This window comes from Varroa destructor, unplaced genomic scaffold (assembly GCF_002443255.2).
Source record: "Varroa destructor unplaced genomic scaffold, Vdes_3.0 BEIS01000005.1, whole genome shotgun sequence".
NCBI classification, from domain to species: Eukaryota; Metazoa; Arthropoda; class Arachnida; order Mesostigmata; family Varroidae; genus Varroa; species Varroa destructor.
The window spans coordinates 32,445,308-32,471,018 of NW_019211458.1; the positions used below are offsets into that span (position 1 = coordinate 32,445,308).

At 38.9% G+C, this 25,711-nt stretch overlaps 2 protein-coding genes across 21 annotated transcripts in view; one reads left to right on the plus strand and one right to left on the minus strand.

The window, feature by feature from the left end:
• Positions 1-254: 254 nt before the first annotated feature.
• LOC111251664 (uncharacterized) overlaps positions 255-25,711 on the minus strand; it is a 49,049-nt gene continuing 23,592 nt past the window's right edge. For 7 of the 16 annotated variants that reach the window (XM_086990169.1, XM_086990167.1, XM_086990166.1 and 4 more), the window contains exons 5-8: positions 25,464-25,629; positions 16,705-16,822; positions 3,006-3,330; positions 255-2,373 (exon numbers count right to left, since the gene is read on the minus strand). In XM_086990169.1, coding sequence (XP_086846295.1) covers positions 2,296-2,373; positions 3,006-3,330; positions 16,705-16,822; positions 25,464-25,629 — 687 coding nt within the window. In that variant the 3' untranslated portion in view covers positions 255-2,295. The other 9 variants (XM_022808477.2, XM_086990173.1, XM_086990164.1 and 6 more) reach the window with 7 other exon arrangements.
• LOC147755578 (uncharacterized) lies at positions 3,886-11,657 on the plus strand. Of its 5 annotated transcripts, none has more exons than XM_086990183.1 (4): positions 3,886-4,365; positions 7,000-7,588; positions 9,083-9,273; positions 10,959-11,657. In XM_086990183.1, exons 2-4 carry the CDS (start codon positions 7,378-7,380, stop codon positions 10,980-10,982), a joined length of 426 nt encoding a protein of 141 aa, XP_086846309.1. In that variant the 5' UTR covers positions 3,886-4,365; positions 7,000-7,377; the 3' UTR covers positions 10,983-11,657. The 5 variants fall into 5 exon arrangements, 4 of the variants coding, with proteins under 4 accessions (XP_086846309.1, XP_086846311.1, XP_086846312.1 ...); XM_086990185.1 differs by having other exon boundaries at positions 3,887-4,365; positions 7,000-7,534; positions 9,096-9,273; XM_086990186.1 differs by having other exon boundaries at positions 3,888-4,365; positions 7,000-7,281; positions 9,096-9,273.

Sequence of the window (25,711 nt, forward strand, 5' to 3'; positions counted from 1 at the left end):
TAATAGCGTGTTTTGTCTACGATATATGCAACACTTTACTGTGGTAAGTAACTTAATTTGAAGTCTTTAAAAGAGCACGAAAGAATCTGCCATGATTTTTTACAGTTCACTCGAACGTTAAGTAGGACACCAAAAGCATTGATTTGAGCGCTTACATAGGTTAGCATTACTTCTAACAGTTTAGGTTGATAAAGACAGCAGTCGAAATGCACGAGTAGCTATTACGCATCTAAGGCAAAAGTAAAACAATTGAATTTCGACATACAAATTTTTTATTGCGATCATTTTACCGTGTAACCAATTTCATGGACGAGGACCCTCGATAATTGTTGCGAAGTATTGCCTATAGCAAAAATTAAATGTAATTTAAGAGTCCTAACAGCAAACTATGCTATGTTCAAATAGCTGAATTGTATTTTACACGTAAATAAAATACATGGCGGTAATGTTAACGACTACATTGCAGCTAACAGAATCTGCGTATAATTGAATAGACAAGCGGCTTGTGTTAGACGGTGTTTGTGCGGCATAGTAATAACTTTTACTATACTAGTAAACAAAGTCAGAGGTAGCAATGTGGGGCGTAATAAGAACAGTGTAATGCTTACTATTCATCTTTATGCGTGGTGACTAATAAATACAATTGTAGTCTGCCCGCCAATATTCAGATGTGCTATGATAGACAAATATACGCATATGTGTAAGTAATTGCTTATATCTAAATACGAAGAAAGTTGTTGTGTGCAAATGAATTGATCAGCTCAGAGAACGATTATATAAATACGTAATAATTAAATGGACAAAACATATACAGGTTGAGTAATTTGTCGTAGTCTTTTATCAATGCCGAAATACTCACACTTGACAATAATAGATCTCAAATCATTTATTTAGACCATGAGTCATATCCCATAGACTGTTGGCAAACGCTGTTTGGTGCCTTTTTACTTCCCATTGCGACACGCTATTGCGATGAAATCGGTTCAACGGACGAAGTTCAACTCATTTTGATATCGATGAGCTATTTGTCTATTCTGCAAAGAGTGACATGACGCAGACAGTAATTATGAGCCGAACAAACAATAGATCAAAACTGGCTTCGTATCGCAAAATACACATTCACCGGTTTACAGAATAATAAATATTCGCCTAACCCTACATCTAGGAGCAATACTATTGTATCTATTTCTTAAATAAACTAAGTATAAATGGCATCGGCAGTCCACAAGCCTCAATGTTCAAGCGTTGTCATAACTTCGTCTAGCTAAATATTGCCAACCCCTGCGTAGTAACATCCCAGATGTCAACAGCAGGAAGGGTGGCAAAGCCCATAACATGGCGACGAGGAAAGCGAGCATAGAAGAGAAAAAGAGTCAATGAAGTCATCCCATTGAAGTTTTACTCGTGTGCCTCAATGATTTATCACATAAAAGACGGATCGGCAGATAGTTGGACAGTTTTATTTCTGTGTATGCCTAGGCTATGTGGATGGTTTTTTAAACTGCTTAGAATTCCTGTGTGGAACGACGCGCCTGGCAGACAATATCATGCAAGTGATGTCCATCAATGAATTTGGAACCAATGAGATGTCGGGTGCCACTGTGTTTGCTGTTTCGACCATTGTTACAGTTGCTATTGCTACTGATGTTGCACAAGGTGATGATGGCTCGAAAGGTTTGAGGCGCGCGCGACGATGCCTCTGGTGATAAGCATAAGCTTGATTTGTTTGGCCGTCAATAGTTTCTTGAAGCGACATCAAATAGTGCTTTTCATTTGTCAGGATTCATCGGCAGATTTTTTGCATGGCTTAAGGTTGTTCTGTTTGTGACGACTTGAATTTTCGTTTAGGACTATTGCATTCGATGCAGTGTCTTCAGAGACGGCGGCGATTGCGACAGCGTGCGGTCTCTAGGAGAGTGCCTTTGCAGTTGCTAATGTTGGACTATATCCGGCGACAAATGTTCCAGTGGAGCAGGGTAAAAGGATGGTGGGTGAACATCGTTACTCGTCGGGCCCGATTCCGCCATACCTTTACCGAAGACTAGCTGTCTTCGTGTAAGCGGCGCTAATCTTCCTCCAGTTGGTAGCAAATCGTAGTTGAGCATGTTTGATGGAACTTGTTTGTTAAAAGTCACGATTTTATGAAGTGGTTGATTGAAGTGAAAGGACTGATTTGGCCGAACGTGATAGGCAATAGAGGGTGGCAAGTAAGATGGGGTCCCTGGGTAGGGCACGACAAGCTCCCGAAATTTCATCTTTGCACTAGGGTCGTTGGTATTAGAAAAACTTGAGAAGCTATGAAACAGCGGTGATGATACGCGCACTTGAGGAACGCTGTGTGTTTGCGACACAGCAAGGTCGGTGGCGGGTTGCCTGTGTACAAATTTGTTATAAGGATTTATTAATCCCATTGAGCCATGCGCCAAGCCGCCCTTGATAAAATTTGCTGGGCGGCCCTGATGACGAAGGGAAATAGACATTACTTTCGGTTCACTTCGATCACCGCCGATAAATTTGAGCAGCGAATTATTCATTTCAAACCTTCGATACCTACGGCTAGCAAAAGGTACTCTGGTAATGAGCTCCTTTGGAGTTATGACACGGTACTTAAGGTGTGCTTTATGCGGGATAAAGTAAAAATATTTCCGAGTCTTTTTTGCATCCAGGGCCTGTGGCAGTAACAATGATCCCACACATTGCAAATATGACAGGTGTGGTACATATACTGGAAATGTATTTTCAATAGACTGCTCCGATTGAGGTTCTACTCCCAGTGATTTGAGATTATTCGGAACAACTTTGCCTCGTTGTAGCTTTTTCATGAAATCATTCATAAGCGAATTATCCACATCTATTTTACTTAGCCACCTAGGGTTTAGGCGAACTGCCGCAGGGGTTTTTGCCCATTTGTCGATAGTAAAGGTATTGTAAGCCGGTGGAGATTCCATGGGAGCAACAGCGCTGCTTTCAACTGCCTTTAATGGGCCGGCAGTGAACAAGCTTACCTGATTATGTAGCGAAGGCGCATTCACATTGTGTAACGGCCCAGTTAAGGGAATATTTGGTTCGTGAAACATTTCCATCTGGCCCGTGACAGATAGTCGAGATCGGTGTCTTCCTTGAACAAATGTGTCCTGATAATTATTCATTATTGATATTGGCGTATGTGGAGTAACGGTAATCGTATTGAACGCCAAGTTCTCATGAACTATAAGAGCTTCATCAAAAAAAATCTTTCCTCTTAACAAAGCGCTAATTCCCTGTTCTCTGTTCGTGATGATCGATGCTCCGTTGGGCTGGGTTCGTGGCAAACTTGATCGACGATCAACCCTGTGAATGCCAATATAACGTCTATCATTAGAAGAACCTGTGGTGTCGATTTGGGGTTTTCTAACGACCCTGGTACACGGAATGCATCGAAGAGATTTGTCGACAATATTTAACGGCAACTATAAAATATAATAATGTAACAGATATAGCACGACGTTAAATATATTATAGTCTTCAAGGGCCCTTTCTGCAAGAAAACCAAAATTCTCACTAAATGCTTTTGTATGTATCCGGGCTGAACATGGTACAAGTTTGCTTATTTGCTTGCAAGGTCTTTTAAGGTATTGGAAAATATAATTTCCCACGGAAATCACTCTCTAAGGGAACTCCAAAATAAACAAAGAGTTTTTTCTGAAAACTTGATTATCCTTGGACTTTTTTGAAGTTCACCCTACAAGAGTTTCGGGGTCCTGTATTTATCTTTGTTCAGTTTTAACAGTGCCGGATCACAATATTTTTACCTTCTTTTTCGCCACGGAAGCTTGGCAGCTCTAGCAAGAGCCTTCCACTATGTTTCTAGGTGACTCCTAATAGTTGGACGATGGCAGTCAGTAAAAAGTAATGTGTACGAAGACGTTCTACCCAGCATCAAGAAGTAGACCGCTGCATATGATAGCATACAATTCTACAAATCTATCAAAAATATATACCACTCTATAATAGAGTAGTATATATTTTTGAAAGTCCTTATCTTGACAGATGCTGTCATCTGCTAAAGGGGGCTAGCTGATAGCCCAATATGATGCATTCGATCACGTTCGCCAAAACCTTAAACGCGCTAATATTCAAAGAGCTTTAATGGAGAAGGTAATAAGCTTCGCATACCTTCTATGAACAACCAGAGAGTACAGGAGAAATGGAAACAAATAAGAGAGACAATTCCTAACAAAAAAGAAGTAAGGTCTGCAGAGATGGAAATTTCTCAGCGGCAGAAAGAGTCGATTCGCTGACTTGGCGGCATCAGCTCTTCAGACAGATTAGATAAAAAGAAGCCTGATTTGACTATTATGTTTGATTCAAAATATCCAGATTCAAGTAAGTAAATATGTAAGCTAACAACACTTTTTTACATTACGAAACGCAGCCTTAAAAACACTACAATAACGCTTATTCACAAAGTAGGCTCTGTTGTAACTTTGGGGATCTAGAGTTTTAAAAAACTGTAAATATTTGGTCAGTGCAGTGAATTTTTGAATGCTTTCTAAGGTTAGTTCAGCATGACATATATCGGCTTTGTTAAGTATTGCATATTTATAGTATTCATAGCAGGCAGTCAACCTGAACGCATAAAGTCCTAAAATCACTTAAACTGTCTGAAATAGATTTCTCCTTCCGCCTGAACTACTCCCTATGACTTATTTTGTTCTGCTGGAAGCACGAGTTTTTTTTTACAGCGCTTTTTCATATACCGCCGCATCATAATCGTCTGCAATGCCATTGTTTAGCAATAAATTAAAAAAGCGTTTAGATTTCTGTATATATAACTCATAGACACTCAAATCATGAACTTCGTTCGTTCGAGTGCTCGAACTTAAATTCGAGTGCTTCAGAAATGTAATTTTTGGTATTTGAAAGTTTTCTGTGCAGAAAAAACGCTTTAAAATACATTAGAAATTATAGAAAAATAGTATTTTTCGAAGCATCGGATATTCACAGCACTTAGTAGCAGATGTCTGAATTGTGTATTGTATGACTATTTTTGGCGCCTTCAACCCTCGCTGCCTTATGGCGTTAAGAGCCCATAACAAAACAACAAATATATACGTGGCGGTGATTGTACAATACAAAGAATAGTACTTTAAAAAAATATATATAATAATGATAGATTATAGGACAAAAGATATCGTTGGGCTGATCGCAGCTAAAGCATAAACATGGTATGAGCTTAAAGCTATTCAGCTCGTCAATTCCCATAGAAAAATTATATCGTTCAATTCAACCAGGACTCTCCAGTCCATTATAAATAAAACTTCGCAATATTAATGTAGGGGTCGGTTGCACATAACTTTACATAAGCATATGTCCATTTATGTAATGGAGGAGTACCAGTCCTCTCTTATAGACAACAACTGTGTTGATATTCTTGAAAGATAAACTTGAAGGCACGAGAAGGATGAATAAGGTAAGGGTACCGACTGATAGCTGTCTTTTACCAAGTTACTTTGTCAAAGCTCGGATTGAAATGATGACTGGATATGGATAGGTATAGGCGTTACTTAACCTTTGTCTTTATCAGAATTAGTTTAAAATGCAACTGTTGCTTTCTGTTTCGAATATATGTTGCATCGTAACGAACAGACACACGTACAAATATATAGAAAGTACTGAAGCTTTATTTTACGAACTTCCGTAAAGCGCTGCACTTTGAGATACCGATGCAGACAGAACCTGTAAGTTGTCAATTTCAAAACTTTTTACTAGGCCAAGTTTTGGCTATCGAGGCACTGATCTACGTCAACATGGAAAGTAAAATGTGTAAAGCTAGTTAAAACGAACGGTAAAAAGCAGTAGAGAATAAGTATTACAACGCAATGCCTCTCTCCGAGGTACGCTGATTAAGAAAGCGCGGGTATTTGTATCTGAAAATCATTGAAACGCAGCAATGAAAGTAAACATCGGAGTTTTTTTTCATTGATTTAGGCGCCGCAATTGGTAAAATAGACTAAGACTTGACTTAGATTTTTATGTACCTGCTTATATGCAAGCTAGCCATGTTGTCACAAATAGATTGCACTAGAAAAAAAAGATAGTAAGAGTAAGCATTTCACCTTAATACCGCTGATGTACCAAAATTTGGCTTCAGTGAGCGTATTGGTATACAGACACGTCACAGTTGTTCAACTTAACGCAATTTATGTGCACTTTCATTTAACTATAGGTCGATTTTCAAATATAATCTAAGTTTTAACTTATAGATGCAACTCATATTTCTATCGTTGTTTCATGAATTTCAAGGATAGCGCTTGCTTCGAGAGCGGACTCACTGATACTAGGAGGTTTTTTAATCCCACAGGCAGAAGCTTCCCACAATCGAGCATTTAGAATAGATCGACAGCAAAACGGACATAATATAGCCTGTTCAGATCCATACGGCACTCAAATCTGAGCGGAAACTATCAGACATTTATTAAACTGAGTTGCGAGTATCTATTGTTTGGGTTAGTCGACTGAACGACTTCCTGAAAACGCCATGCTCAGTCAGAAACTTTTTGCTGCATCAACTTTATAGTACAGAGACAAACCCTTCATTTTTTTCAGATTTCCTTTGACCGGATTTATCCTGATCGCGTTTCTCTCTAACCGAATGTGATTCCAGTTCTTTAGTACTGTAATAAGTTTTTCTCTCTGTCTTGGCACCGTGCACTGTTTTCGTAGCATGCATATACCACGCAACTACAATTAACACTACATTCAAAGTACACCACCGCATAGTCTTCAATTAGGCTTTATTCACAGCTGGAACTGCTTTGTTTCCCAAGTATGTTTCGCAGTACTTTGATAGAAAACTTTTCTAGATGTGGCCTAAAAAAATCTTCGGCACACCTGCATAGGCCTGCTTCCATCAGCAACTGTCTTCGCTAGTGTCAGTTCAGCTAGATTTTGGCAAGCGAGGAGGAACCGCGTACGTTATCATGTAGTAGACCCTCGTAATCCGCCCTTACCTTTCAGGAAACATGGCAAGGCCGCTGCGACTGGTGCGCGATTCAAAACGAACCTATACGGCTTAGAGCCTACGGCTCCAACCCTTTGGGCCTTATTGTGCTAACTTGACTTACATCATAGCCTGCTCACACCGACTCCTTCCTTCTACGAAAACAAATGGGGTGCTGACCTGATGTATGGGTAGTGTAGATTTCTCGGGCGGAAATTCAGATGGAATGCCATTCACCGGTAATTACCTGCTATTTTCTTCTCGCAAGGAGGAACTCTCGCAACATCGTCGTGAAGAACGTAAGTGTGGGTGGTCGCTGATGAGTACCGTGAGAACTGCCAGGTAAACGACTGGGCAGCGCAAACAATATTTAGACCGATAATGAAGACGACGAAATGCGACTCCGTCGTAAAGCAAGCGAATTCTGCTTTACTGTTTTTTGCCCCTCATCGGCTAGTAGGTGTTGCTCGAAAAGTAGTGGATTTGTTGACTCAACTAGTGGAACAGGCAAGATCAGTTCGCGCGTTAAGCAAGACAAGATTCAATTTGCTGGTCCGTATGTTCACATGTGCGCTTGCGAACGGAACATAAATACGGCAGTGAATAGTAAGATTATTAATTACGAATTTAAGAAGACAAGAGGACGTTGACAATGAATGATTAATTCATCGAAATTCGTAACGTTTGATGAAAAGAGCCCTTTTAAGTTGGTTAACTTCCAGGAAGCATCGGAAATGGGGCAGCGGCAATGTGGCCGTGTCGGGCTCTTTGTGCACTGTGTTTTCCAAGCTTTCAAGGGTTAATTGCTTATACTTGAGTTATAATATTACGAAAAATGGTCTCGGAAGTGAAACATCTTTGTACAATGCAAATAACATTGTGTCCATGAGTAACATGAGTCCATAGTCCAAGTCATACCCATGTGAAACAATTTTTATCCCAGAAAGTTACCTTAAGGGACAGACGCGGATTGCAAGTGAAACGCGTGACATTATTGCTGAGTACGGAAGTGTCATTGCGTGTTAATTTGTTTATGGCATATGTGTTTGCTAACGGTTTTGTGTTCGTGTGCTCTCCACGAATACACCATCGAATGATCGAAATTACAGTTTGGTTTATTGCTGAGAAGGAAGGTCTGGGCGCGGGTAGGCTCGTACTTGTAGTACGAATGCTGTATCGCCTGCCTAACTCCACGGTGTTTCAATATATTTTCCGAAATAACGTTTTCGCACTTATTGGACTCTTCTGCATGCCCAGTCGTGTTGCTGACCGCGTTTTCACCTTCTATTAGGAACTGCTGCAGGATCTGTTATACATAACTAGAAAGAGTTATTCGTTCTCGATGAAAGAGGTTCAGGCTGTAATAAATCGTATGGGGTTTGTCGAGTATTGTCTCTTTATGTAGTTACACCTGTCGTGCAGCATGTCCCGTTGGCAGAAGTCAAATAAGAGACCCCCGGTGTTTTTCAGCGAGAGGTTTAATCATCCGAGCGCTCCAAATTAGTTGAATATGCTCAATATCAAAATCATACTACAAAGGGTAATGCTTGTCGTTATGTTATTTAGGCGATCATGTCGAGAGTTCTTCATAAGCTCAAACGAAACACACACCCTTAAACAGCTTATTCATATAAATATCACATAACTGCCGAAATCTATATAAAGCTACGTAGTATCCCAATTTTAGAGGATTTACTCCTATAAACTTTTCGGTTTAAAAGTCGAGCAGGAAACAGATTAGCGGCATTAAGTCATATCAACATACTGACATGTTCGGAACAAACTTCTTCTTGAATAACTTCGACGTTTCGATGGTGCAGGTACTATTATGTCGTTGGAATCGCATGTTATTCAAGTTAGACTGATAGAGTTTCGGCCGCAGACACTTTTTGCCAGAACATTAACAGTTAAACAAAACTAACGTTTCGATGATAAATTCTGGCCAAAGTCTTCATCATATGGTTACTTTAGCTACATAAAGTGGTTAATCTTAAATGAGAGCTATGGTACACACGCATACGGTAATTTTGTTTGTTCACTGATTTAGTCAGGTAGATCAGTGAATCTACCGAATCAGTCGAGAAAATGATACTTGATTAGGATTGCGTTCCAGGTGTCCTTCGGCTCACGTAACAGATGTGAAACGTTTCATAGGATCGAACATCAGAGTACCATATGGCACGTCGCACTGTTGCAGTCGGCGAGGATCGGAGATGTTCGGATCTCCGAGCATGTTCTCAGCTATTGCATTGACTACTTCCTCAGTGCAAATGCTTATGCCGAGGCGCAAGGTAGATATTTACAGAATCAGAGCTGTTAAGTTTTTTTCTGTGCAAAAACTTACACAGACCGCCCAAAAGGTCCTGGAGGTGCATTATGCCTGCCATATAATATAAAATTATGTCATAAATATTGGGTTTAAGAGAAAATGTTGGTACTGTTTAGGAATATATACACAGAGAACAAACTAAGTAGTTGATATTCGTAAGTGATTTGGATATGTGAAAATTCTATTTGTTATGCCATTTCACAGTCTTGGAATGAGCGAAATATCTTATTCATTTTGACGCTGGTTGCTGACTTAGAAGTTGCTAAGAGACATCGTAATTCATTAGACCAGATAAGAGTTGTATTTTTTGCTAGAACTCACATCTATTTCTACGACTGCACTCACGTATTTAATCTAGCAAGAAATTACTTTTTACCAACGGTCAAACCTGCTTTCAGATCTATTCATAATTAAAATTAAACGCCCTGGCCCTGAGTTCCAGTGACTGCACTAGTCAAAGTCCGTAGACATTTTCAGAACAAGTAGTATAATCATGATCGTCGAAGTCATGAGATAAGCATCTCTGTAAGAAGGGCTTTGACTCATTTCAATTAGAAAACAGAGAAAATCGCGAAAATTCTTCGAAGCATGCTGAGTATAGCTGGGTTCTACCCATAATGAAAGAATGACTCAGAAAATTTTCGTGTATTAAACGTCTCAAGTCATTCCATTACGGTGATCTTAAAGATTGAATCCACTGTCGCCAGCATTATTTCAGTAAATATAAGTTTAATTGAATTTTAAAATTGGCCGGTCCCGGGCGTTAGAATGCACCCGGTACTGGGAGCATAGGTTTAAAAAATTATATGCATAATCGTCTTGAGGATAAGTGGATCCTTGCAGGTACAGATCTATCACGGCCATTACTAAAAACAATCATTAGAAAATGCTTATACATGGTAGTTGCCACGGTCACCACCTAATTCCATCTATAAGAACCTAGGTGTATAACATGCATGCTATGGGCAATAGTCGATAAAAACAGTTAATGTAGTTTGTACTGGAGTAAAAACACAATAAGAAATCCCTAGAGGATTTCATTTAATTGTGCTTGTTTGTATGCTTCCAGCAAACTAATGCACTATGTCCTGCATGCTTGTAATCCTGCGACGAGCTCAGGATTGTACCCACATCATACCATAGTTTTAAAAGCTAATTTAAGTCAAGTCGGTAAGCCTATTAATTAGGAACAGACCAAATCGAAACATCTCGACAGCCATTCCTTACGCAGATCCATCCGCAAAATTATATCAAAGCTAGAATTATAAGTGCTTAATTTCACTATGAGTACCACAGGACATCGGCCATAATAACATAAACACATTATTTAAATATATCATAGCTATTATGCATTTTTACAATTATCATAACATCAGTGCCATTGTTTACTAACATATGTATTGTTGTTATTATCGTAATCAGATGTAGATTTCGCTCGAACGTTAATTTCCGTACCGCTGGTACGCTTTCATCAGACTTTACGAAACGGGACCTTCCTCAACTTTTTGCATAGATAGCTATATATATATATATATATATATCACCCACTTTATACCTCCTTTTGTCTTGACACGTGACGCACACTATTTTTTTTTGTTTTATTGTGCGTTCGGCGGTTTGTTTGTATTTTCCGTGCCTCAATTCCAGAACAAGGCCATGACAGGCTCATGACCTGCGCAGCCAAATTCCCAACATTCCCGAGAGGGGATTATGCCGCTTAAACGAGCAGATCGACCTTTCCAACTACTGCCGGCTATTCAGGCATGGGGAAACGGAATGCCGACTATAAGACCGAGAAAGTGTAAAGGCGAAACAGCAACAGCACAAAGAAAAAGACAACATAGCAGACTGCCCAGATCTGGTTATTTCAGAGGAAGCGCTCCAATGAACGGCTAATTTCGCTTAGTCAAAACAAACATAATAAACATATAATAACATTTTGTTGGATGTAACAACACTTATTTTTCACAAGAACCTCACATAATAGAGCATATTTCTTTCTGTAACAGTTATGGCAGCGCACGTGTGAGTTTAGATAGAAAGTACAGTGCAGCGATATCAGTAACTCTGTCAGTTGATTACTACAGGCCTAATAGTCAACCAGTGTACGTATCGAGAATGTAGTTGTTGTCTTCACGCTTTCCGTAGCAAATTTTCGAACGTAATCGCCGTCATTGTCGCCGTATGCAACGCCTTTCATAATCATCGTTTTGGTAATGAAAAACGATCGGAGGGAATACACACTAATGATCGTTTTGCCGAGCCCGCACTGTCGGATAGTTTGTGCGCAACAAAGATAAATTGTAATAAAATTAAAAATGCAAAAATATTCAGTATATCATCTTATGAGTAATAGTGTTATTTTAATACGAGTACCGTTTACGGATCTGTTGAGCTTAACACACGCAAAAACGACGATAATTAATTAATAAAATGCGTCAATTAAATCTGTAATTAAATATAAGGTATATCTAGATAACTAAGGGTTCAGGACGACCGCATCAATTAGAATTGACTCCCCGCTATACTGAACCATCCCCTAATTGTAAGAAATATGAGTGCAGCATATATGACTACTTCGCAGTTGTTCGTTATATTCAAAACGTATGCCATTCGATGTACTGGTAAAAGACAAAGGGATACGACAACAGCCGTAGATGCTTGCCTTGATACCAGCTAAGCCTAAAATCTGATTAGTATATACGCTTTTCTACCCGTCCTGTGAACCGCTAAGTGTCCCTGAATTGTAAATATATAGAATGCTCAAATGTAGGCACTACAGTTAAGCCTATTGCACAAAAGCTTGCTCATCGATCAATGTTTTCAAAAATCCAAGCCTAGATGTCGCACGCCTTAGGATGCATAAAACTGATTTCGTTGATTTCTCAGAATACTGCAACATCCCCCGATTCTAGACTCTGTTGCATTTATGGAATATGATTTCTATAAGCATTAAGAATTCTTAACTTCTAAACCGGAGACTTTATAATAATGACGCAGAGATATCTGAAGTCATTTCACCCTTTTCAGGTCTCACGTCCATTGCGGTGAATCATTTCGACTCCTGACTAGGGATGCGATCTCCGTGTTGACGCGGTTTAGAGGAACAGGAAAAGAGTTACTCTTATCCGCTCAAACCGGAGTCAGGGACGCACAAATAATCAGTGTTTCTCGGGTTAAGAGATATTTACAGTATGGCCAACTTTTTGTAACTCTGATACGCCTCAGAGTGAAATCCGGAGATAGAGTCAGAATCGTGCGGATTTATCAGTGCTACTTGTTGTGCTTATAGGCTTTGTATATTTTACGAAGTCTGCGTCATATAGATACGCCAGATCCTAAATGTGCCTGAGTTTCGACCCATCTAGAGAGTGTACCTATAAAGTGTTACACCTTTTTGAATTTCTTAATAAAAAAATTTAAATCCGTAGAAATATATTTAAATTTCAAGCTATAAATTTTAATGGCTCTGAGTAGGCAACCCTTCCAACGGCAACATGTACCGCGAAGTGAATATACTTTCACCAATAAGGTGGTTATTTAGGCTGGGACCTATTAATCGACAGCCAACGTAGAAGTTTAGGTACTTTTAACTATACTAAATAGGCGAGCCAAGCAAGCATATTTTCGCCTGTTTTTTTTGCAAGTTGGAACTTGAGGTACGCTTCATTAGAGACATATATTTGCATCAAAATCGGCAAGACGCCATTAAAGGAATGTTGTTGGCTTTGACTGCTACGTGCTACGAAGATTTTGTCACAGTCGTAAGTTTGATGACTTGAACGCCGTCGGACAGAGATTGACTATGCTTAAAGTCAAAGGATTAAGTCAGAATGAATTGGCCTGTTGAAGACTGCCTTGAGCCTATCGTGGACACAACGGCTTGCTGGCAAGGTAAAATAACATTCGCGCTAGATGTTCATCCCAACTGCTTGAACAGTTGTGAATCAAATAGATAATTGTGTAAACGGGGTCATGATAATGTACCACTTCACCAATCGCATCGAATCAGGTTGAAACGTAGCACCGAAAATTTTATATTAAGGTTCATGCATCATGTTATACACTAGCAAAGCCCTTGTCGAAGCTTCGGAGAATTGCCTCTAAAGCAGTAGGAACAATTTAGGACAACTGAACAGTGTTCCCATGTCTTGAAAATGCAGGGCTAGGAAGGCCCCTTGTCCAGTTATTCATGGATGCATTATACATCGATAAAAATTCATTCCAATCATTATATTCTCACCTATGGAGAATATAATGTATAGTTCACGAAGATAAAAAAAGGTTTAACGCATTTTATGCCATTTTTCACATCCTGTATTGAAATTTTTCCTAGTTCCTAAGTTTATGATATTCCTACAGCTTTTTTCAAAGTTTGGAATTATACACATTCTCATTTCATACCATTCTTATTTTGGCTTAAATGAATTTTCCTAAAGATTAAGGGTTGAGACTTTACTATAAATCTATTAGAATTCGTGCAAAAATGACATCTCCTGTTGAAAATGTTCCGTTGGATCTGTGATAGCTGAACGATGACGCTTACTGATTTACGGATAGTATCAGGTTCACGCAAAATAATTACCTAAATGCACTAATTTGTTCTCGAACTTTATATCTTGTTTCATCGTAACTCGAGTCTTTCGATTCTATCGACTTACTCTTCCCGTATATTCAGAGGTATCAATATTCACGACTTGAAGGGCTGGTACCGATTCATCTCAACTGCTTAGTAAAAAAAAATTGAAATAGAGTACATCTACCTTCGCAGCGGCAGTAAGCTCCCTTATAGATCCTAGAATAAACTAAACGATCCCTATGGAATACGGCAGGTTTCAAGATCTTGCGTCTACATCGTGGATCTCATTATGGGTTACCCATTGGTAAACTGGAGAAGCTTGTAAATTGAAGTCTAATTCATTCAAGCTTAGTTTAAGAACCGAAGGCGATTGCAACAGGGTCGATATTTCTAAAGATATTAACCCTCTAGCGTCTATATGACCCAAAAATTCGAGGTCCGAACAGCAATAGACGATAATAGGCGTTCTGCACGTCTTGAGTGGAAGATCACGTGCACAAACGATGTGTAATTATGGGTCGTTATTATAGAATAGGACAATGAACAATTCCGTTTCAGCTTTCTTCAGGTTGTTTCTGCAGTTCATCACTAGCATGTCCTAGTTGGCAAACTGTTATGTCTACGAGATGATACCTTTGGTAGCTAAATGCACAATAATAATGTCTGAGGGCGCCACTATATTAATATTATACCTAATAGCTGATGCGATTGTGTAGCAGTACAGTCGACAGCTTGTGCAGGTTGTCGACAATTTTTCTAAGTCTTATATTTTTGCAAGGCTTTCACAATATTATCAAACTAGCATTTTCTTGTAAATGTAGCTAGGTGCCTGTATAGATCTTATGAGAGAACATTATAAATAAGAAGTGACTGCCACTGCAGCTCAGATAAGAGTCCTACCATTTCGTTGACAAGCTAAGCCCTTAGATCAACGTCTAGTTAAAATCAAAAACATTTTATTAAGAGGTTAGCACGCACGTGAAAAAAGCTTTCAACAAGTTTCTAAGGGAAGTGGAAGAATATCGATTGCTGATAGGGTACATATTATCATAAGAACAATTTCATTTATTCTCATTATTTGTGTAGATTTTCGTGCTGTTTTGACAACAAAAAAAGTATTTTTATAAAATGTCTATGTTATAGAATACGTACGTATTCATGATAAAAATCAATGTAGACATTGATAAACATGCGCGAATCTGATAAATTTTATACATTTACGCATTAATATCACAAGGCTATAAGCTCAAGTTTGCGAGTTAATTGGCCTATCCGACTTCACTACGTCGGCCGACGCGCTATCTGTATCTTCTAGTCTTGCAGTGTTTACGAATGAACTTTCCATCTGGTCCCTGGTATTTATGTGTGCCTTTCAAATTATGACTTACTATGACGGAATATGACTTATTTTACCTATTTATAGCAGTTCAGAATTGCTGAAAATTATGGTGAGCGTCGCGAAGAACGACGGGCCTCCCTATGTCCTGTTACCTCGTTAGGTGTCGCTCGGTGAGCGATAAGCTAATAATACTTTTAAGAGATGAAACGTTTGGCAGATTTATTCGATCAAACTATTCCACAATTAATATTATATAACGCTATTTGCAGATTCTGTCAGAGTCCTTTTAGCATTTGAGGTAATAGCACAACAAAGATCGATAACAAAATGGTTGCTCACTTCTATCGATGCTTTGACACCCCCCTTATCTCAAAATACTAAATCATAGCACAATTGTCTATGAATAAAATTGTTATATTTAACTATATTGATTCTAGTCTTATATGCGCGTGTTGAATAAATAGAATACTTAAAATAACAGTAAACTCTTACAGTAAATATTTTACAATAAATTTAGGACAGGCCAAAATGGCTACCGTTTAAGGCAAATAGACCACATTAGGACATTCTTCCAAATTTGTCATATTTAACAAGCTACAGAAAGTCACATGAACAAACGCTAGCTTTGTACTCAGTTGGATTACTAGCATTATTTACTAATCGTAGCACAACGATAAACAAGACATCGACTCAACACGTTTGCAAAAAGAACACAGCCCCAATATTTGGCGCAGAAACTACTTGCATCGTATACGTTGCATAATTTGCATTAATTTGCATAAAGTCCTACTCTTAAACCTTAAGTGGACATGACAAAATATAGGACAAAAGCGATGACGAAGATGACAACACACTCTGCTTGTCGAAATCTGTTAGAAGACGGAGTGAGTGGTTTGTGCGAATATCTGAGCGGCCCTTGGCGATTATTTCCCTCCAGCACTTTTCGTTGTATGCTCTACCATCTTTATTTGCTATAGAATTGGAAGAACTGATGAAGTCAAGATGGCTGCCAAGCCCGTAACCATTAGATACGTAACGTTCCGTAATGATTACGGAGATTAAATCGACTATCAAATCCACACAGTCCACTGAGTGAGGCTACTGAATCTACTCCGGTAGCTGAAAATTGGTAATATGTCAGGCCTGTGCACATCTTCTCAGCCGCCAAAAATCAGAGATTTATGTTCAGCACTTGTACTGATATACAAGGGATAGCCGGACTTGTCTATATTTGTGTTAAAGCCAAAATTGGAAAATTTTCTCCCAAAGCTTGGACTATCTAACGCTGAGTAAAAAGAAAATTTGTCTGAACCTCTTTTAGAGCTTAAAAATCCGTCAATTTCTATAAATTATTTTCCCCTGCCGAATTTTAATTCGGCATAGCGAAAGGGAATTCAGCTAGATCAAGTGATCTGGACCTGAATTCCCTTTCGCTATGGAAGCTTGGCTAGTCGCAAAATGTAGTGGATACAGACCCGACATGATTCCGCAACATACCTTCGGAAAAGTAGGTCGCGGGGTCAAGTGACTTCGGCTTGCCATAATAATGGCGGTGATTAACGAAGTTGTGGACTACGTTTTTTCGGACGTAACCTGCAAATACAGAAAAATCAGTTTCATTGAGTATTAGCTAAACCAGACACGAACGGTTTCCTCAAGCTAGATTAAGGTCTTAAAAGCAAAAAGCTTGCCAGAAGATAAAAGAAAAAAAGAGCGTTGCAAATATAATTGGTTATATTTTCAAAGCTAATATTATCAGATTATGATATATTTATACACCCAGTGCGAACATATGCTTATGTGATAGCTACTGGTAATTCTATTCCATTGCGACAGTAAAAGCATACATTATTTATAAAGTTAAAGAAATTGTCTGTACGCCTGAAACGACCTGCATTGACGTTTATTCTTCAGTTTACGGAACTTGGTTCCGTAAAGTTTTTTCGTATACAGCAAAACATCGCCCACAATATTAAAGTCAAATACTAACAGTGAGCGCAGGGAAAGTTTGAAACAAATGGCAGATATGTTTATATATAAGATAAACAAAATGACGTATATGAAAACCCTTAGAAACTATGTGCTTTTAATAGCTAGTCTTAATAAGTTTGCATCACAATATGATTGAAAATAGAAAATCGATGTACGCTACGTGAGTTATACGAAGCCAGTTTTTCATATTTGGTAAGACAGTCATTTATTATCTTGCGAAAGCGAAACATACTCGATACGATTGTAACTACTGAGGCCATTATCGGCTGTCTGATAACCTATCCACTCTGTGGTACATTTGTAACTACAACAAAATAGAGCTAGCAACGTAAAAAACAGGCCACCAGTCTACCGATTGCTATAATCGGTACGAACTCTCTCAGACGATAAAATAAATGCATGTTTTGGTAGGCCTTGGCAACAAGAAAAAACTAGTCTTTCATATTTGGGTAATTATGAAAGTTGTTCCTACTTTATATCGGGCCCTTGTCTACTACAGAACTAACAAAAAAGGAGGAAAAATCTTAGAAAAAGTAACAATACATTCAATTGTATCTAAAACAACAGTAGGAAAGTGTTTCCACAATCTTGAGCTATGGATAACGTTAAACTTAACGTTATCCATAGCTCAAGATTGTTGAGGCTGGCTTATTCCGTCGCGCGTTCGTGAACTGAAAGCAGCACTATGATACAGTTGCATTTCATCGCGCAACCTGCCGTATCTATTGTGTATAGCCTGTAGCATAAACAAAGCGAGCAATTAATTCCAATGCAACGCTGACAAAGTGTTTTCAACCTAGGTTCTTGTTTGGCTCCAAACAAAATTAATCTGATCATCAAAAAGCGACGCGAAATTCGCACGTTCCCAAAGCGTAACCTAATTAACGTGATACCCTGCCTGTAACACTAAGATCTAATTCCGATAGTTTTCAACTCTTATTGTCAATGACCATATGTTCATATCGTTCCACGGCGGATGTTTGTCACATAAGTTAAGGTTTATCTATTATTAAATGTACCTGAATGCGATCACGATTCATATATCATTCGATAGGTTCTATTTGTGGCCGTTTTTCATTAACGTATGATACTACGGTTTGCTGCATTTACAAAGATTTTGATATTTTCTAATGAAAAATGTCTACTAAAAATAAAAAATACTAAATGGTCGTATAAACAACAGAAATTATCTTTTTATAACGTCATTTTGTTCGCAGACGAATTTGTTAGTGTTTTGCTTTCGAAATTATTCCAGTGCCACCCTGTGCATTTAGCTTAATATCCAATATTGTTTATAGGTTTGACTCGTACCTAGTGACAGCGAAGCGAATTTGAGAAGGGGCGATCGTCCAGAGTCGTGAACTCGACTAGACTGTTTCTACATTGTAACACGTTAAATCGTTCCTTTTCAGCGGTTCAGTCAGTTGATACCAAAGCCCTCCGGGCGCAACATTTAGCTATTCGCCGGTTTCCAAATCATTTATCGAACACTGCCACTCTGTCGGAAAGGCAAGCATGGATACTTGTTGTATTTGGATCCTTTACACGCGCATATAAGAAGAAATGCAACTCCATATTTTGCCAGAGTGTATTTTGAGGTTGGGTGACGGAACCGCAAGAATAACTATCGTGGAACCTACTTTCTAACGGTGTTAATGGTTAAAAATACGACCACGTACGCTTTTTGGCGAAGTCATTTTCGACAACAGAGAAAAGTACCTTGATGGTTAATGAAAGAAAAATACACCTAGGCCATATTCTCATCCCTGCCCAGAAAGTACGTGCAGCCAAAGAATTCTTGAAACAAATATTCGATGGAAGGTTTTGCAATTGTGCACTTATGATGCTTTTGAAGGACGACAGTGGTCACCTTAGCCCAAAAAATGAACACTAAATAAGATTATCAACGAAATCCTCACAGTAACAAACTGGGCTTTGGTACACGTCGATCCATGCATGTGCAGACAAAAATGATTCAGTATCATCAAACATACTGATTTACATGCAACAATTTCCGATCCAAAAACGAGAAATACTAAAGTACGTGTTTCCGGACATCAGGTGCACCACACTATACTACTGCACTTAGCAAGTTCGTTTTTTGTGTTTAATCATCTCGATATACTTTTGCAAATAGTGGGTCGATACCGCTAAATAATTTAAAAAGTTAAAGTAAGAAGTTGCGTGTTGTCTATGGCTTTAACAAATGAACATGGGACACCGTCTATTTATAAAACGGATTAGATATGTACCCATATATGATCTAGGAACATTAACCAAAGTAATTTTGAACGCGCTGTTTTCGATGGTTAAGCGATAACAAAAATACGAAAAAATTAGCAGCGTCTGAAAACAGGAACGAGAACCAAACGAACAACAATTGAAGTACGATGTGATAGAGCCTATGAAGAGCAATCAACTTGAACCGGTCAAGAAACCGGACAAACCAAAAGTTTCTTAATATCAAACTAGTACGCGTTTCTCAAATGGGGAACATGTTTCCATACGACTGTTCATCGTATGAAGATTATTTGCAGCGAAAGCACGAATAACAATGTGCGAAGGCTTTAAGAATGCTAACCTCATTCTGTAATTTGGGGCTTGCAAGGCATTATTGCCTATAGTTTACTTTTACATCTGTAACTTGTTTTTTTTTTTTTAATATATATGTAGTAGTGTGCTGTTAGCTACTGTTCATGACCCCCTACGCTTGAATTACTGACGGGCACCGGAAGTGGTATCGGTGGTAGCATTTGCTGCTGAGATTGTATAGGCCATGGTATAAAGAATAAGCAGCTTGATGCCTTGTTGGCCAAATAGCACACCGGCAAGGAATTCCAAGACCAATCTTTCTCTTTTCTTGAAAATGTCAACATTTATGCCTTCCCCAAATAGAGAGAACGCTGCCAACGCTATGACGGGAAAGTCTAAGAATCGAGTCATTTGCCCCTATTATATCAGAATAGCTAAAATACTTTTCAGACGAAGCGAATGCTCGGCGAAGTCCTCTGTTACCCCTGCTCAAATGCACATAACGTATCTCTCAATGGTCTCTCCTCCGAAATTGAAACCTTAAACCGGGGGCTCTGTCCGCCGTTTTACGTAGCTGATAACGTCATGGCCGCTGCTGCACTAAATTTGTCCTATTTTTACGAATTCAGTTTGTTCATTAAGCCACCACGACAATAACTCTTGATGAAGTCTCTAAACCATTCTCCGTTTCGTAGTACTGCCGCTGCCGCAAAGAGGAGTCCAATTCTGTTCACTGGGTCAGACGTAAGTGTCGGGTGCGCTGACGGCGTTTGGCTTATGGCTCATTTGTGGTGCAGAATTCTGCTATTTTTTTTATCGAGCGGGATGGTTACCGAACGAGTTGACGCAAATAATTTGTCCTGCAAGCATTCCGAAATGGCCGATCAGCACATGTTATGCGACAAATTCTACCTTAGCGCATGCGTTCAGCTTCGTCGTATACGAGCACTGTTCGGACCAAGTAAGCAACTAAGCGCAGGTTCTCTCTGAATGGCATCTTTTCCAAAGACACCTGCAGAGTCGACGAAAAGTTGCAGTGACACTTTGTTTTTGCCAGAGTTAGTCACGCATGTACCGCATATCTCTTTCGGTCTACACAAATGTAGATACAATTGATTTAACGTCTGTACAACGCCGCCGCTGTCTATTAGATAACGACAACACGGCCGAAAAACGTCTATAGGCTGTCTTTATAGTAATTGGCAACTTTTCTTGGGTCGTCTTCAGGGAAAGAAAGCAGTCAGATGATGCAACGGGATATTCATTGATTAATAGTGCTAGTGATGGTCTGCATGAAACAAAAAGAAGAAGCAAAGATGGAGTGAATACGAAACGGTAAGCTTCTCCTTCATCCCCCCCCCCCTCCCCGTCTCACATCTTCATCCCAGCCATCGCCCTCCAAGGCTGAGGGTGGTGGAGTAAGAACAGCTGCTATATTCGGCGGCATGGACAGTGTTAACTTTGGTGGAGACACCTCACGCGCATCAGATCAATTGAGTGGACGCATCATGAGAGCAGGAAGGTTATAGGCGCATGAATTGTTTTGTTTATACAAAGATGCATGGGCCAAGTAAATATCACAGAAGGTCAAACTGTCGTGTCAACAAAACCTTTCAACGGTCACTGTGCAGCAGAGGAATATGCTAGTGCAAATGGAGGTAAAGGTGGACACGTAAACAGGTTCTACCAATAAGAAAATAAGAACAGTTATAGGAATCGATTTTGGGTTGAAATTTCCAAAAACGAAGACATTTAAAGGCAACAACGTTACAAAAGAGTCATAAAACTACGTATTTCGATCAAAAATTTATCAAATAAGCTTATATATATTATTATATTATATATATATATATATATATATTAGCTTATTTGATAAATTTTTGATCGAAATACGTAGTTTTATGACTCTTTTGTAACGTATATATATATATATAAATGAGGGGTGTATATTGTAGGTTGGGTAAAAGACCTAAGCGAATTGACCATGTCCTATTTTCTCTCACGGACTCTATATAATATAGTCTACCGTAATTTACCGGACGTCGATCCTCATCGCACAGTAACAGCTCAAGGAAAAAGGTTTGGTGTTGGCCAGTGTTGTATAACCACCTGAGTAGCTATGGCTTATTACCTATTGATATTACGTCTTACATAGTATATGATACTCTCCCTTCGACCACGAGGTACATTGTCTAATACTATATGCCTAGTCAAAAAGCAAGTAAAGATTACACTGATCAGTACGATGTAATAGCAAAGGTCTCATGAAAGACACGTAATCATTTACGTGTCTTTCATGACCAAATCTATCCTAAAAGAAACCCACGTAAAAGTAATTACTCTTTCAAACTCATTATATCTAATACTGCACCTGAGACTTAGATGTCCGATACATTATGTCAAATCGCGATCGTTTATAGACACGCGGGAAATTCCTATCTATAAGTATTGAGCTGACAAAATATTATCGGATAAACTCTATATAGACGGGATACTGAATGGTGACCACTCTAACGGTGGAAAAGTGCCGTACATGTGGCTTTCAATTAGGTAGCTTAACGTCTCGAGCTCTTTTGAACGCTCAATTCGTGGCGCAAAGTGTGTTAAGTTTTACAGCACACCGTCAGACAGACGGTTGACTGGCTTCCCGTTGGAACGGGTTGGAGCCTAGACCGCAATGTGTCCTTAGAATTAGCAGGCAAATACTATCATGGGAACATTGTTTTATTATTTACGCCTAGTCAAGCTAAATCACTCATGCGTTGTGCGAATGTAAGCAACAGAGGTCGAAAAAAACTCTTCGGCTGTTTTTGATTCGTTTGCTATCCACCAACTGCCTTGTGGATAACTAGGGTCTTCAACAGTGAAAGACCTTTGGAGTTTCAGTTGCCAAGATTAATGTTAATAAATTATGATTGTTATTATATGTAGTTTTACTTATTTGTGCTGTACAAACTTTAAAGTGGTTCCATAATGTCTACAATTAGATTGTTTAATTAGGTTTATTGAGTACCATGGATCATTTATTTTCATTTGGTTTTGGGGAAAAGATAGCTCCTGACTAATCGAAACGTCAGCAGAAAAAGTGAGCTTCCAAATGATGGAATAATCCTAACGACACGTAATTTAATACACTTTACACTGAAACATATGAACGAAGTGTTTTTTCATCTAACATAGAGGTTGTAATAACAGATTTAAGTATTATGCATTTGCCGCCTATCTTGTTAATTTCACACATCATGATTTGTACCGTTTCGCCAGTAATTATTCAGGTAACGTTGAAGGTCGCGACCAGTTAGCCTTTAAGACTTTCTGCATTGTAACGGGTATTGGTACGAATTTTATGACAGTGGGGTTAGATTATGTAGTAGGCCAGGGGTGCCAAGTTTAAAGAACGCTGTAGGTGTAAAAAGAATATCTGTGGAAGGACTTCAACGATGTTTATTATTCGCATTTCACGGAGTAGGATGAGTCTGCTTTTCCGATGGGGTCCCTTTTCCAGACAGACTCGTTCAGTACTACCTCTCGTCACCTATAGGAATTCAGTCTAGAAACGTGTCATACAAATGTATCTGCAGTACATCAAAGAGGAGATTTACAATGGCAGGGCCATGCCATTATATACGGAAAGAAATTAGCCATCCACAGTTGCCTGAGCATCATGTACAATATTAGCAGGAGTGCAGCTTTCGTGCATCTAATTAAACGTCTTCACATAAATATTAATTGTAAGTTTAATTCGATATAGCCCTGGGCCGAACAAATCTTCGGCCTCATAAATTATTTGGTCTAACATTACATGGATTTCAAGACTCTCTCTTTAGGTTTGCTCAAGCGAACGTCTATTCAATACTACAGTAGTGAGATGGTAGGCTGAAAACGCACTTTGTTTCTTTCAAGAACATAACGAACGTAGACTTTTAAAGAAAAGGTTCTGAAAGGGGACCAGGGGGGGCCCAGACTGAAGGACAATCAACTTATGTAAACGAATATAAACACCGGGATTTCTTATGATACAACGTCTAAAAACATTGCTTACCAAACTCTCTACAAATGAACTAGGTACGTTATACATTCTAGCTGAGCAGCCATTTGCAGTTGGGTTTTTGGGCAGCAGCAAAGGGAAACGTAGCACTATTGGTTTCTAGGGTAAAAAGGGGCCTTTATTTTTTAAAGGTGCATGTTTTTGATTTGAAGGAAACATCTTACTCTTATGATAGCAAAGAACGATACCGCCTAATAAACAGTGTACCATTATTAAGAACATGACTCAGAAAAGAATTTAAGATTACTAGCGTATGAACCATGCTAGGGATGTTTATATGGATATCGGTTTCTATCTAAAACAAATATAGTACGTAAGGGTGAAGTAACGTAGTGCTTTTAAGGAAAGTCAGAAATTGCTAGGTAAGACTGGCTTATATCGTTGTTAATGTTTTTACTAGCTAAACCTTTAACTAGCGTTAAATAGCTAAACGTTTTACTTTTTCTAGCAATAGGCTATGATTCTGTACAACATGTATACAGTGGAAAAAGCTGAGCTCGTTTATATGTAATTGTTCAAGCCTGACACGCAAATCTCTAAAAGTTCTATATAGATGGAACGATGCATAACAAGACCGTATTGTAACGGGTCGAGAAAATCACTTTCACTCAAGACAACAAAACTGTGAGTTGCGAATTCCTTTCAAGAAATAATACAAGTTATCGATATGTCGGCCCTGAATTGTTACTTCCAAACCGGACGATAGAGTTCGTATAAGGTGGATCCGGTGGCTATTTGTTACGCTATATCGGTCGACATGTTAAGAAATAGGGAAAACTTATATCTTTGCGCGTTCTCCACTTAGGGAGGTAAGCAAGCAAGCAATTTTAATTTTTGGGTGAATCATGTACACTCAAAATGCTCGCTGATAATCATATGACACATTCTCAGGCAATTGAAGATTGTGTTCTTCCTTCTGTGTGGTGTACATCTTCCAGTTCCAGTTTCAGGATATGCTCACTGAACTTCGCAAACCACCTTATACAGTCTTCACAGACATGGAGTCCATACCATACACGACACAAGCACTGGGGGCTGCTCTGACGGCGCTTTTACCTTGCAAAACGCCGACTATAATAGGTCTAGGAATATTTTTTCACAGGAACGTTCATCTTTGGAATACGAGAAGTAAAATTTGGTGTGCGCTTAATAAAACGCTTAGTGACGGGTTTCTGGACGAAAGGTGGCATTTTCGAAGGGCATATGAAACATGAACAAATAGCAACTGAAACGGTATTCATTATACGCCAACATATAATTAATTATATCTCAAATATGGTTCGCTGAGGGTTTGCTAATATTGGCTTGCAAGATCAACGTTTTGTTGTTAAAATATGGCCCGTCCTTTTTTTTTTTTTTTTTTTTATCTAACCCTTTCACCACAGAATGCAGCATGTAGAAAAGTCAGAGTAGTGATATGCTGCATGCAACGCTTTTTAGGCGCGTGCATGCTTAACCTGTGATTAGTTTAATTTTTCTAACAAGCTATATTAAAACGTTTAATTAATTTTTTTTTCTTTAAGAATCTGTTCGATCGACTTTAATTCGCAGAAAAATTAACTGTGAGAAAATGGGTCTTGCGCTCATGTAGCGGAATTATTTTAACCCAATTTAAGTTCCTAAACAGAAAGGTTCTAGTATGCTCAATCAAAGGTTATTTACATCGTTTGAGCCAAACGCCGAGAGGCCGCAAGTTGCAACTGTGTACTCCGTCTTGCAAGATTGATTTCAACCTTCGTATTGCCGGACATGTGGTGCTCAGAGTTCGAATTCGAAGGTGAGTACACTTCGTCTTATGCTGGTAGAAGCCGATCGTCTGGTGCGATGCCTAAATAGCGGACGTCAAATTCGAAACATTTTTACTTACTTAACTTACATTACTATTACTTAGAATTAACAAGTGATTCTTA

Excerpts from the sequence above, each read along its gene's own strand:
- LOC147755578 (XM_086990183.1), top strand. The coding sequence starts at position 7,378 with ATGCGACTCCGTCGTAAAGCAAGCGAATTCTGCTTTACTGTTTTTTGC. Across the intron at positions 7,589-9,082 it reads CATAAATACGGCAGTGAATA|GATTGCGTTCCAGGTGTCCT; the intron begins GTAAGATTATTA and ends ATACTTGATTAG. Across the intron at positions 9,274-10,958 it reads TGCTTATGCCGAGGCGCAAG|AACAAGGCCATGACAGGCTC; the intron begins GTAGATATTTAC and ends CCTCAATTCCAG.